Here is a 14,918-nt window from a genome sequence, read left to right as displayed (position 1 = left end):
AATGCGCTTTGGATATTATTTTGTAAATATAGTGGTAAATTATGTTTTTTTTTTGCGCAAACATAGCACTTGCATCGCTTCATAAAGTTGAGGTTAAACCACTGAGCACATAGATTACTTTAATGATGTCTTTCCTATTGTTCTGGACCTTGAATTTGTGAATTACGTTGCTTCCAATGGAGGGACTGAAAGCTTGTGGATTTCATCAAAAATGTTTTCATTTGTGTTCCGAAGATGAACGAAGGTCTTACGGGTGTGGAACAATGTGAGGGTGAGTAATTAATGACAGAATTTTCATTTTGGGTGAACTAACCCTTTAAATCACTTTTCTTCCCCATTCTGATGCTCAGCTTGAACTTCATCAGATTGACCATGTCTACATGCCTAAATGCATTGAGTTGGTGCCATGTGATTGGTTTAGATATCTGTGTTAATGAGCAGTTGAACAGGTGACCTAATAAAGTGGCCGTTATATATAGTGTATATTAATAATAAATTATATAATATAGTAGGCTATGCTAAAATAACACTGCTGAACATTTCCAAAAATGAAAAACTTGTCAGTCAAACTAATACTGTAATGTTCTAGGCAAATATCAGAGGGTAAATCCTTTCCCATCAGGATCTACATGATCTGATTTCAGTACATAATACTGAAAACCTTGCACTAAAAAATCATGCATTTCCTTCTTCAAACCCTCCATCGTAGTCCAAACAAAAGCAACAGAAAAAAAGCCATAAAGTGAACAAAATCAATTATCTACTCAGTCGGGCAGCAAATACAGCAGTCTTTCTTCTTGCGATATTAAAAGAAGCTGTTGATGGCCTGTTTTTCACATGTAAACTCTGATGTTCACCGCACTGATCATGAGGCTGTCCGAACACTGAACGGTTTTGTTCAAGAGGTCACGGACAGACTCCCAAAACTCCCGCAGTACTCAGAGCTCAGGATTCACATTCGTTTCAGTTGAGTACCGCGGTGTAGATGGAAAACCCATGCAGCATTGAGGCCTGCTCTGCCTCAGCTTGAGCTTCAGATTGGAGATTATCGAGACACGCAACAGAAGGTTTGATGAAGATCTTCTCATCTGGATCTTTGGAGCTTCACTGACACTCAGGTAAACAGTTAATTTTCTGACCCCATTTGTATATTTTTATTCATGTTTTAAGCAAAAACGTACTTAATTTTATAATTTTTTTTAAGAAAGCAAGACTTGCATCTAAAGTAAATATATCTTGATTTAGGAAAGTTTAGATATTTTTACTGAAAAACAAATCATTTTTTGCAGTGTGTGATTTTGATTTGCATAATTGGTTTATTTAGATTTTGATGAATGATCTACATCGTTTTTGAACACGCTAATAGACTTTATCTACGAATTGTTTATTTTTAATCAGTTTCTAGGATTATTGCTCAGTCAGCTGATTTCCCGCTGTTGTCATATCCTGTCAGTCAGAAATGAGAAGTCTGTGTTGAAGGACCAAAGGATCAGTCCTTATTTCCTCTGAGACACTGAAGACTGATAAACTATTGAACAGGAGCCGCTCTGAGATGTTTGCGGTCCTGTTCTTCTGCGGGATCTTGTATGGCCCAGCCCAGGGTAAGAGTCTCAACATTTACAATACTGTAATCTGGCAGAGAAGAAAAAAATGACAGATGAGATCTATTTAATATCTCAAATATTTCTCTTAGAAGGTAAATGCTGTTTCCCCTGTTAATAACTCCTGTTAAATGTTAATTACAGTTTCTCCTGTCAAATGTCACAGTAATCTCACATTTGTTTCTGAAGAAATCTGAAAAATGTCTCAGACTGTTATCAAAGTCTGCATTCAAAAGTCAGAAGTCATAATATGAACTCTAACATTTCTCATCAATTGATCTGATATCCTTTCTGCATTCATTTTATATCTCTTACACTCTTACTGTTGACTTGTGTTTGTTTCTTATAAGCAATTGCAGTAGAAACATGTGAGACACATTTGATGAAATGGGATGTAACCGAGATCTCAGGACTATGAAAAGGCAGCTCGTTTTCCAAAATGTTTGATGCCATATGAAGAATTTTTTAATTGATGTGAACCGGTTCTTGATCTGGTTCTTATTTCTCAATGTTTCTCACACACATTCGATTGTGGATGAAATCGGGGCTGAGGTGGATTTGACATGTTTTCTCTGGATTTACGTATCATGTGACCAGCGCTGATGGATTTTGGTTTACTGTAGTTCTTTTGAGAATTTGACTGAAGAGTTCACTGCATTTACTCAGTATTTTTGTCATTTTTCCCAGTACAAATATACAAAAACATTCACAAACTAAGAAACATTTGCTTGAAAATGACTATATATATATATTGATCAAAATGAAATGAGGTTTATGATTAATTAAGAACAAATATGTGCCAGTGGAATCAGAATCAGATTTCCCTTTGAATTACCATTTATTTTTCTTACCCTGCTGGCAGATATTTGTTCTTGTTTTAAGCAAAAACTCTTGAAAATGAAGGTTCTTTTTTGGCATTGATAGTTTTATGAATAACCTTCAACATCCAAGGAACCTTTCCATTCCACAAAAGGTTCGTTATAGTGGAAAAAGGTTCCTTAGATAATTGAAATATCTTTTTAGATCATTTCACCAAAAGGTTCTTTGGGGAACCAAAAATGGTTCTTCAATGGCATCACTGCAAAAACACCCTTTTGAAACCTTTATTTTTAAAGGGATAGTTCACCTAAAAATGACAATTCTGTCTTCATTCACTCACCCTCAAGTTGTTTCAAATTTTTTTTATATATTTGCGCTAGAAAACAAGACAAAAACACTGAGGAGGAACATCTCTTTTTTTTGCATTGAATTCCAAAACAACTGGTTTTCAAGAAGATGCTAGTAAATTACTTAACTGATGTTCAGTTCTATGTGTATCATTGAAATGAGTTTGAATAAAACACTCAAACATTGAGCTTGTGCCATTAAATGATGGCAAGAGGCAGTTTTATTGTTAGACATGCAGATCTTAAACATTCCAGTTTATGCGTCAGTGCGGAAAGCAGAAGTGAGAGGAGGATCTAGATGTTTGAGACTGATTGCGCAATGCAGATCACTGACTCTTAATCGTGTTCTCTCACTAAACACACACACATACACAAACACTGCTTTCATTTCTCTTCTCATTACTTCAACCCTCATATCAACACATAAACCTTGATTTAACAGTGTGACCAGCAGCGTTTCAAGAGAGATTTGCTGTAAAATGACACTGTTTCAATTTCAAAGAAGTGTGTCGTAATCTGACAATTTTGAAAGAGAATTTGGTCACACTTTAGATTAGGGTCCATTTCTCTTTATTAACTAACTATTAACTACAACTTTTGCCTCAATAAACACCCAATTACTGCTTAATAATAGTAAGGTAGATGTTAAAGGGGACTTATTTTGCAAAATTCACATGGTGTTTGAACATAAATGTGTGTCGGCAGTGTGTGTACACAACCACCCTATAATAGACCTTTTTCACATTTCAAGATTTCTTTGAAGCAGAAGTCGTCATAGCTGAGTAAACTTTTATAGTGGTGAATGAGATACTTCATAACGGATAACGGCAGTCAGACGAGAGAAAGATGTCAATTTTACCATCACTACCACAGCCGCTGTATTAGAAACACCCTAGTCTCAGGCTCAGACGTCACGCCCACGTCTGATGCATATGGCACACTTATCTGGAAACACTTCAGGAGTTTCGAAGTCGTCATCTGGTTGGTTGAATTATACAGGATGTCCGGGAGATGCGTGTGTCGCGTTCTTTAACGGTCCGCCTGGAAACAAATGCCGTGGCGCTAAACCCCCTCGTGGATGAAGAACGCGGTCGTGTTTACAAGCGCTTACTACGATCAACTAAACGTTGGAGTATGTGAAGTTCGCGGCTCCATTGTTGCAGTAAACTTGCACAACGTTCTTGAATAAATTTTTTTATAGATGCACGCCGGTCTGTTATTGTAGGGAAGTCTGAAGGTCTGGCTACGCGAGACTAGAAACACCCTCACAGCAGCGTTAACTATTTTTTGTAATGTAATGCAAAGTTGAGGTAATATAATACTAAGTATAGTGTTAGAAATGTACATACACTTTTTTAAAAATTAAAATATAACACTTTGCAGGATTTACGATATTGATTATACCGTTCACAGACATAACCGACTGTGTTTATGTAAACTTTGTTTTGTTTTGTGAAAGAGAAGTGAAAGAGAACTTAGTTTAATACTCATGGGACGCGCTGTCTGACATTCAGCTTTCAGTGCATGTGCTTTGGATGTGTGTGCTCAGAAAACCATTTATCAGAAGTTTAGACTGATATGGCTTTAAAACACATGCACATAATAAACTTTCATGGTGACGAAGAACTGCAATGGCACGTGAGCGTGACCGTGATAGAGGTGATAATCAAAACAAAACAGATGTTTTGTTAGTTTTTTGGCAGAGTATCTGAGGCACGAGCTGTACAAGCTCCGCCCTCATCTAGAAAGTGGGGTGGGGAGCAGCAGCAGCTCATTTGCACTTAAAGATACATGCACAAAAACAGCATGTTTTTCCTTCCACTCAAAAATGAGCATTTACAACATGGTATAGTAAATAAACTGGAGTATTTTGAGCTGAAACTTCACAGACATATTCTGGGGACACCAGAGACTTAAATTACATCTTGTAAAGAGTGGCATAATTGGTCTTCTCTAAGTTTAGGTATTGGGTAGGATTAAGGGATATAGCATATAGGGGGTCAGATTTTGTGTGAAAGCCAGGGAAACTAGCTAACCGCAAACAGTTGATTACACTTATAGGTTTGTGATTGCAGGTGAATCTGTGAGCTCTGAAAAATACAACTCTTTACAGTTTCACATACTATATAAAAACAGTATGCAGTATGCACTAGTGTTTCAAACAGGCCGTGTGCTGAATTCAAGTCAAGTCACCTTTATTTCTGTAGTGCTTTATATAAAATAGATTGTTTCAAAGCAGTTTCACAGAAATAAACAGAAAAATAACTGAATAACTGATGGACTTTTCATCAAATTTGAGTTCATACTTGTTCAATAGTGTCATTTAATTCAATTCAGTTCAGTGTTAATTTAATTCAGTTCAATATCTGACTGCTGTGGGAATCTGAACTGAGAGTCTGCAATTGTAGCATTTGATGTGGTTTGTCAGATGGAGGAGTTACAGTAATCTGAAATCGCTGAAGTTTTAAGGACATCTGCATACGTGAGAGGACACGAAAGGTCATTATCGTGAGTCATAAAACATCCACTGTTGCAATATGATGAGAAGGTCTCAGTTCTTTATTTCTGTAGATCTAAATTTATAAATCTTACTCTTTTTTTTTTTTTTTTGGAATTTTTTTTTGGATTTTTGGAGTCTACTGATTTTTATAAAGTAAACTTAAGAATAATGTTAGTAATATTGTTAGCAATATGAATATTGTTAGTAATATTTCAAGATGAACATTTACTGGACTGAAGCAACTTTGGTTTACTTAATTATCCATACATACATTTTTTAGAAAATCATGTTAAAATGTGAGTATCAAATATGATTATCAGACTTTTGAGGAAGGTTTATTTGTTGGTCTCTCAATCATCATTGTATTGCATTATATGTTTTACAACTACAGCGCTTTGATCATAAAACTAAGCATTTAAATATCATCTTAACCATATTATTGAGAGAAATAGAGTGAAGACTGATATTTATATGCATTTTATGTAAGTAGTCTGCTATACTGTTATAAAGATCTCATTGATTTACATTACAAGTGTTTAGAATTTCATATTCATTTTTGGCCATATAAATATCAGCATCTGCACCAAATTGCATATTTTTGCTCAGTTTGGGCCTCTGAATAAAAAATTTCCTCCTTGAGTTTGAGCTCCATATTCTCACTATATCATATTATATGAGCCATTTAAAACCATATATAAAGCATGATCTGATGTATCAAATTATATATACACTATATTGTCTATGGTTTATTAAACTATTCCATTTACAAAAAAAAAAAAAAATCTGACTGTTATTTCCCTTCTGTGTTTTGATTGGCAGGTTGGTCTGAACCGCAGATCAGACTGAACTCTGGCGCTCTGGCCGGTACCGATGTGATTCTCAGCTCTGGTTCTGTCCTACATTTGATCTGTGAGGGCGAAGGACCGGTGACATGGATTCCCCAACTGGCCAAAAACAAACGTTACATCTCCAAAGAGGTTGGAAACATCCGGAGTTTCCATGTGGAAAGAGCCAAGGTGGATTTTACAGGAACATACAAGTGCATCTATATGAATGCAAGTTATTCAAACGTGTCGTCTTCTGTTCATGTGTTTGTCAGGGGTGAGTGAACTGTCTATTTCATCTCTCCTTCTCAATATATATATTTATTTTAAATGTATTTTAAATATATATCAAGATTCCATTGACAATCAAAATGACTTAAGATATTAAAGGGTTAGTTCACCCCAAAATGAAAATTCTGTCATTAATTACTCACTCTCATGTCGTTCGAAAAACCCGCAAGTCTTTCGTTCATCATCTGAACACAAATGAAGATCTTTTTGATGAAATCTGAGAGATTTCTGTCCCTCCATTGACAGCTACGCAACTGAAACCTTGATGATTGTAAAACTAATCCATATGAATTGAGCGCTTTAGTCCAAATTTTCTGAAGAGACTCGATCGCTTTATATGATGAACAGACTGAATTTAGGCTTTTATTCACATATAAACATTGATCAGCGAACATAAACAGAAAAAATATCTGGCAATGGAGTCAAAAAAATAAACTTTCTGGTACTATTGGCAGACATTTAGATATTTGTAATGGAAAACAAGACAAATATATACTGAAAAACAAACATTTTTTGCAGTGCAGAAACATGTCATGAGGGTTGTTGTGGTATAGTGGTTAAAGATCTGGTCTGGTGACCGGTGAGGTCGAATGTTTAATAACATGTGAAACCACATCTGTGTTGGTTACAGGTTCCCAAGAGCTCTTTTTTTCACTGAGTAAGACTCGGCCACCTGTGGCGAAAGAAGGTGAAGATCTGTTGATCCCGTGTCTTCTGACCGATCCCGATGCCACGGACTTCACGTTACGCATGGACAATGGCTCAGCGATGCCTTACGGCATGAATGCAACCTTTGACCCCAGAAAAGGCGTCCTGATTCGCAACGTTCAGCCTGGATTCACCGCCGACTACGTTTGCAGTGCTAGAATTGGAGGGGTTGAGAAAATGTCAAAGATATTCAAAGTAAACATCGTACAAAGTGAGTTTTATTTAAGCCGCTGTGCTTACACTGCAAAAAAAAAAAAAAATCTAAACATTTTTATATCAAGTTACATTTATTTGAGAAGCAAAATGACAAGATATTAAATCTTGTTTACAGAAAAAATTATCAAAATTTAGTGAGATTATGCTTAAAACTAAATATCTGCCAGTAAGAAAAATAATCTTCTTTTCCTTTTGAATTAAGTATATTTTTTCCCCCCACTGGTGATATATTGCTTTAAAAATCAAATCACATATAAATCAAATGACAAAAGCTCCAGATTATAAGAATAAGAATAAATTGATACATTTTGGAATTTTGTGATTTCACAAACTCTTCCAAAGATGCAAAGTTTGTGAAATCATAAAATTACAAAATGTTTCAATTCATTCTTAATTCTGAATGAATAATGTAAAACAGGGTTTTCTCAACTTGGAGTTGATAAAAAGCTATTTATTAATTAATTACATCATAAAAAAGTAAAATTAAAATAAATAAATACATTTAAACTGTATAATTTGAAAAATAAACTCTTTAGTAATTTATTTGCTTACCTGCATGTCATTAACTGACATCAGAGAACTGTGAACATGTGGATGTGTTGGTAAATTATTGAAATATTAACTTAATATCAGTATAATACAAATTAAATAATCAAATATATAATAATACAAATATACAAGTATATATTTTAGGTTAAAGGGGTTTGGCTGAGGAAGGTTTATTTGTATTTTATATCTCTCAATCATCATTGTATTGCATTTTATTATATGTTTAAAAACTACAGAGCTCGATCATAAAACCAACCATTTAAATATCATCTTAATAAGACATATTAGAGATATAGAGTGACGATTGATATTTATAATTTTATGTAAGTAGTCTGCTATAATGTTAAAAATATCTTATTGATTTACATTGATGATTACACATGATTTTTTTTAAATCAGGGTTACGCTTTCCACCATATGTGTTCCTGAGGAGAAACGAGCATGTGAAACTGGTGGGAGAGAGATTACAGATCATTTGCACCACAAATAACCCAAACTTTGACTATAACGTCACATGGACACACTCCACTAGAAAGGTACGAACTTTAACCTCTGGACTCTGATCACATCTGATTCTAGATTAAATATTTCTAATGATATATATCAGGCCTCTTTCAATAGACTAAAATGCCAATAGCATCTTATTCCATTTTAACATTTATAATATTACAAAAGATTTCCATATCAAATAAATGCTGTTCTTTTGAACGTTCTATTCATCAAAGAATCCTAACAAATCTTGGTTAATCTTGGTTTCCACTAAAAAATTAAGCAGCACAACTGTCTTTAACATTGATAATAATCAGAAATGTTTCTTGAGCAGCAAATCAGCAAATTAGAATGATTTCTTAAGGATCATGTGACACTGAAGACTGAAATAATGATGCTGAAAATAACAGGACTAAATTACATTTTAAAATATATTACAATAGAAAACAGATATTTTAAATGGTAATACTGTATTTTTGATCAAATAAATAAAACCTTTGTGAGCAGAAAATAATTCTTTAAGCATGTAAAGTGTCCAGTAATGTTGTTATTCTCATTCCCAGCTGCCTCAAGCAGAAGAGAAATCAAAGATGCAGGGGGATCGTTTGGCCATCGAGAGCGTTCTGATCATACCGGCTGTTCAGCTGTCTGATTCGGGGAACATCACCTGTACGGGTCAGAACGAGGCCGGAGCGAACAGCTCCACCACACAACTGCTGGTCGTGGGTGAGAACCGGAGATGAATCATGCTTGTTTACTCATAGTTTTCAGTGGGCACAACATCCATATTTCTGCAGCACAGGCCTGTCAGTTTTTATTTCGAATATTTAGATCACCTCTCAAATGAAAAAAACAAAGATATGTGAACACAGTCCAAGTTTTGCGCACTTGTGATCCATATCCAGCACCTGCTGCGGTATTTCAGTCACTAAAAACAGCTGGACATTCTAAAACGCTTAATGTGAAAAACACTTAAAGTAGGGCTGCACGATTATGACAAAAATCATAATTGTCGATTATTCCCTTGAAATTGTAATTGCGATTATTAATTACGATTATCACAATTTACATTGAATGATGTATTGCCATATTTTTGTATAAAAATAAAACAATCTGAAAACAATTTATTGTTAAACCTCAAATGTCAACTATATATTGGTTTGCTTTCTTCTTTAAATAATAATTTAAAAAACGATTACGAAATCGTGGCGTCCATAATCGTATTCGTGTTTAGAAATTCGATTAATTGTGCAGCCCTGACTTAAAATACCTCAATGTACTAAAACTGTGATATTAAAAGTCAAATTCAATATACAGCTTACTGAGGATGCATTCTATACAGGCGAGCAGATGAGCTAAATGGTTAAGTGGTTTGTCTATAGTGGTTTTCTATGAAAAAACACTTAATGAGAAACTGTGCTGCGTTTATATTCTGGGTTCATCTGCTTGCCTGTACATAGTATGCATCATCAATAAGGTGTATACTGAATTTGATCTTTTAATATCACTGTTTTAGTGATTGTACTTAGTAAAAACCTAGTGAAAATAACTGGCACTGGAGGAAAGCCTTGTTTTGCCCTCCAGGTGGGCTTTCCTATGAGGGAGTGACGTCACGTCAAAACTATGAATTGTTGTTGTTTGATGTCTTTAAAATTATTAAACCATTTTTCTGTGACAGGCGAGCCGTACATTCGTCTCTCCCCGAAGCTCTCATCTAAACTCACCCACCGCGGTCTGTCCATCGAGGTGAGGGAAGGGGACGATGTGGATCTTGGTGTTTTGATCGAAGCATATCCTCCTCTGACCTCACACCAGTGGGTGACTCCAACATCCCACAATGCCTCACTCCCAGAGAACACGTTTTACAACTACAACGACAGGTCAGTAGAAAGCAAATGGATGTAAATGAATGATCTTAAAGGGGACCTATTATGCAAAATTCACTTTTTAAGGTGTTTGAACACAGATGTGTGTCCACAGTGTGTGTAAACAACCAGCCTATAATGGTAAAAATCCACCCAATACTTTTTTATAATCCCCATTTATCATTTTCAATCTCTCAGAACACGCTGTTTGATATTTCCCCCTACTCCTACGTAAGAGTAGAGAAACCCGGCCCATGACTGGTGATGATCTGTCCTGTTAGCATAGACACACCCCTGAGTGAGAAGCACAGAGTCCACCATTTCTGTGTAGAGATATATAATGTCTGTGCCAAAAAACATTACAAATGTTCTGTTGTTGGATGTACCATCGAACAAACGATGCTCCATAGAGTCACTGAGGACACTGTGGTTGAAGTTATTACTCAAGGATGGATCAGTACAAACTGTACGTGATCCTCTCCGGAGCGATACTGGTCACCGCAGAAAGAGAGCATGCGCACTTTATTACAGTCCATCGGAGTTGTTTTACGGATATAAAGTTGACCAGTTTATTAAGCACCCCTGAAAAGGTCAGTATGTATTTGTTTACTGTTAGTTGTAATGAGTGTTTTTGTGTAATTTGCTGTGTATGTTAATGATAATACAAGGGAGAGTTTATAGATAAAAGACTTTAATGCGCACTTCTTGTACTGTGTTTTATTCAGCTCTTATGGGGATTTTCTGGAGTGATAACGTATGTGTCATCTTTTTTGTGTGATGTACAATAAACTTCATAAACTCATCAGTAAAGATTTGGCCATAATTGGGACGGGTTCGCTACAACAGGCTCGTACTAATAGTGGATAAAAGCAAGATGACAACATAAGATATAAATGCAGTTAAACTTAACTATACCTGTTCTGTCTCCATGCAGCATAAATTCTCTGGCTCTGTAGGCATCATTTTCAGACTCGATTCGAAATAAACACAGCTACAGAGAGTTTCTGACATAATAAGTGTGTGAGATTGTTCTGTCACCGGAGCTCGGAGCATCAGCTCTTGAAGCTCCGCCCTCTTAGGTCATGAGCAGCAGCTCATTTGCATTTAAAGGGACCCACACTAAAACGGCGTGTTTTTGCTCAGCCCCAAAAAGTGGCAAGTTTAACATGTTATAAAAATTTCTCTTTGGGGTATTTTGAGCTAAAACTTCACATACACACTCTGAGGACTTATTTTACATCTCTTAAAAAGGGGCATAATAGGTCCCCTTTAAATAAATGACAAGATATAGTCAAATCCAATTATCAACCATGGCATGCAAGATGAATTTTTACATGTGCCAGATTCACATACTCATAGGCCGACTGTGATGTTTGTGTTTAGATGGGATATATTGAGCTCAGGGTTTGTGAATCTGTAGGTACGAGGCACTGCTGTTCCTCAGGAGACTGAACTTCCAGGAGATAGGCCGCTACACACTCCATGTGAAGAGCAGCATGAAAAATGCCTCCATTACATTTGATATTAAAATGTACAGTAAGTACAGTTAGTCTGTTTACATCTGCACATCATTCCAAATAAAAAAAACATATATGTAGATGATTTATAACATATATTTGTAAGTGTGTGTATGTGTGTCTGAGTGAGTGTGTATGTGTGTGTGTATGTGTAGATAGATAGATAGATAGATAATACTTTTCCCCCAAAAAGCAGAATGATCACCGGAATAAATTACTTTTTAAAATATATTCACATAGAAAACAGTTATTTTAAATTGTAATAATATTTCACAATGTTACCATTTTTACTGTATTTTTGATAAAAAAATAAAAAAAAAAATGTCAAAAATGCAGCTGACATGTAGTGTATTTTATATTTATATTAATTTTCAGTGCAGTGTATATTTGGGCCATTTACTTCCATTGAAAGTGCATTACTGCAACCGCAACACAGAAAAACCTGAGGACAAAATCATTTTCTGAATCATTTTCAAAATAATCATTACGACCACGAATGCTGCTGATAGAGCTGAACTTTATTGAGTGAAGAAATCAAGTCAAATAAGCAGCAAAATTCCCATCTGAAATATTCAAGCTCATTTTGTTTTTCACAGAGAAACCTGTTGCGACGGTGAGATGGGAGAATGTCACAACTCTGACATGTAGGTCTTACGGATATCCAGCTCCCAGCATCCTCTGGTACCAGTGCACAGGAATCACAACCACGTACGTGTTTGACACTTTATTACACATCTGAAACTACTGATACTGACAGCCTGTTATGAGCTGAAAGTTGACATGAAATCAAAATCAACCTTTCTAATGATTTAATTGTGGATGACTCATTAGTTATCTTCAATGAAGAAACTCAGAAATGCATTCATTTACAGAAGTGAAATGGGTTGCAACTTGGAATTTACTTTTTTATACCCTATTTTAAATATTGTAACATTCAGACTCCTTATTATTGAAAAGGTTAGACACGTTTAACCTAACAAAAGATTTTAATATACTAATCTCTATACAAAGACAGATGCTGTGCAACAAGTCAAGTCACATTGATTTATATAGCTCTATATACACTACAGCTGCCCAGAAAACACCACAGACCTTCAGCCCATCCAGACGCAGACGGTGGAGTTCCTGAAGGAGCCGTACGGATCGGTGGGTGTGGAAAGCGTCCTGACCGTGGGACCGAACCGCAGAATGACCGTGGTTTGCGTGGCCTTCAATCTGGTCGGCCAAGGCAGTGACACCTTCTCCATGGACGTCTCTGGTAAACAGGATTTTAGAAGGTTCCAGTAAAAACGAAGCACGTTGTTCTGGTTTATTGATGAGATGTGTTTGTCTTGTCGCCTCAGATCAACTCTTCACCAGCACCATGTATGGCTGTGGAGTGGCGATGCTGGTTCTGGCGCTGCTGCTCGCCATCATGTTCTACAAGTACAAACAGGTGCGTTTGGCACGGTTGCATCTAAACTAATATCTACTCCATTAGCCAGACATCGTTCAGAGAGAATCAAGCCAAAATTCAGTTTGATCTCTTGAATCATCTTTTTGTGAATGTTATTTTGAAGGGAAAAAAAACACAGTTCCTCATTCCCACTCGATTCTTTATGGATAAAAACTAGTTCTGCCGTTTGTTTTCATTGTTAGATATTTCTTTCACACTTTCTTTCGCAAAAATATTCTTTTTTTCTTTCTTTCTTTTTTTGCTCTTCACTCTTTCTTTTGCTCTTTCTTTTTTCGCTCTTTTTTACTCTTTTAATTCTTTCTTTCTCCCTTTCTTTCAATTTATCTTTTTCCTCTCTTTCACGATCTTTCTTTAGCTCTTTCTTTCTTTGCTCTTTTTGTACTTTTTTCACTCTCTCTTTCTTTCTTTTGCTCTTATTTTTTTTTTGCTTTTTTGTTCTTTTTTCGCTTTTTTCTTTCTTTCACTCTTTTGCTTGTTCTTTTTTTGCTCTTTCTTTGCTCTTTTTTGCTCTTCTTTTCTTTCTCTTTTTCTTTCTCTCTTTCTTTTGCTCTTTCTTTCACTCTTTTTTTCGCACTTCGCAAAAATATTTAGCAGAAAAAAATTATGGATAAAAACTAGTTCTGCCGTTTGTTTTCGTTGTTAGATATTTCTTTCGTACTTTCTTTCGAAAAAAATTCTTTCTTTCTTTCTTTCTTTCTTTTTTCACTCTTTCTTTCTTTCTTTCTCTTTCTTTTGCTCTTTCTTTCGCTCTTTTTTTCGCACTTTCTTTTGCAAAAATATTTCACAAAAAAATTTAATTTTGCAAAAAATAGTTTTTCTCCAAGTATTCTGAAGATATATGATAGATTTGTGAGGAACAGTTTGAAATTGAGATAGTTTTCACTGAATTTGACCTCTCCATCACAGCTCTCAAATCTCACGTACACTGAAAAAAAAAAATCACAATTAATTACAAAGAAACAGCAAGTAACATTGAATTATATGTGAAACTCTGAAGTAGAAAGACTGACATAGTATTTTTTTTATTTTATTGTTTTATTCACAACATTTGTTACAGTGTACAGAGCTTCTGTGTCTTTAATATTTAATATTTATGAGTGAGGTGTCCTTTGTTTCAAGTAGATGCTTAAAATAAACAGAATGAAGCTGTTCCTATTGACTCTCTTCATTCATATCCCTGGTCTCATCAGTGATTCATCATGTTCTTTTGAAAATGTGTTTCATTCATGCACTTTGAATTGCCCGTCAGTATATGTGTGTAAAGCCCTTTAAACAGCAGACTGAACTGAGTTTGTGTGTCTTTTGTCTGTTGGTAGAAACCCAGATTTGAGATCCGCTGGAAAATCATTGAAGCCACAAACGGAAACAACTACACCTTCATAGACCCGACACAGCTTCCATACAATGAGAAATGGGAGTTTCCTAGAGACAAATTAAAGCTAGGTCTGTACTGGCTCACTGATGTCCACAACGCTCACGTATGACCGATTTTTGAATTATGAATATCATAAGTTTCATTTGATGCTATTAACATGCACTTTGCTAGGTCATAAAAGTTAAATAATCTGACACAGTTAAGAGCGTCTGCAGAGGTTTTCTCTCTGATGCCATTTCCTTTTTCTTTTTTTTTGCCACATGACAGCAAATTGGTTTCCTGTTGGTTGCAAGTTAATGACTTTGTTTTGAGTTTTAATGTTGTTATTATTATTATTTATTTATTTTTCCTGTCAGTTGCA

The 14,918-nt window shown here is 35.4% G+C and overlaps 1 protein-coding gene across 1 annotated transcript in view; it reads left to right on the top strand.

Annotated features, from left to right (window-relative positions):
• Positions 1 to 1,444: 1,444 nt before the first annotated feature.
• The window catches only part of csf1ra (colony stimulating factor 1 receptor, a), a 24,469-nt gene continuing 10,995 nt past the window's right edge, over positions 1,445 to 14,918 (top strand). Inside the window, exons 1-11 of the mRNA XM_051860929.1 lie at positions 1,445 to 1,601; positions 6,087 to 6,368; positions 7,014 to 7,301; positions 8,255 to 8,391; positions 8,908 to 9,070; positions 10,023 to 10,224; positions 11,630 to 11,745; positions 12,323 to 12,434; positions 12,797 to 12,984; positions 13,070 to 13,161; positions 14,499 to 14,625. Of these exons, the coding sequence (XP_051716889.1) occupies positions 1,553 to 1,601; positions 6,087 to 6,368; positions 7,014 to 7,301; positions 8,255 to 8,391; positions 8,908 to 9,070; positions 10,023 to 10,224; positions 11,630 to 11,745; positions 12,323 to 12,434; positions 12,797 to 12,984; positions 13,070 to 13,161; positions 14,499 to 14,625 (1,756 nt within the window). The 5' untranslated portion in view covers positions 1,445 to 1,552. The remainder of the gene's footprint in view (positions 1,602 to 6,086; positions 6,369 to 7,013; positions 7,302 to 8,254; positions 8,392 to 8,907; positions 9,071 to 10,022; positions 10,225 to 11,629; positions 11,746 to 12,322; positions 12,435 to 12,796; positions 12,985 to 13,069; positions 13,162 to 14,498; positions 14,626 to 14,918) is intronic.

Source organism: Ctenopharyngodon idella, chromosome 14 (genome assembly GCF_019924925.1).
Source record: "Ctenopharyngodon idella isolate HZGC_01 chromosome 14, HZGC01, whole genome shotgun sequence".
In the NCBI taxonomy this organism is placed as follows: Eukaryota; Metazoa; Chordata; class Actinopteri; order Cypriniformes; family Xenocyprididae; genus Ctenopharyngodon; species Ctenopharyngodon idella.
Note: the sequence above shows the minus strand (reverse complement) of the source record. Positions and strands in the feature narration are given on the sequence as shown.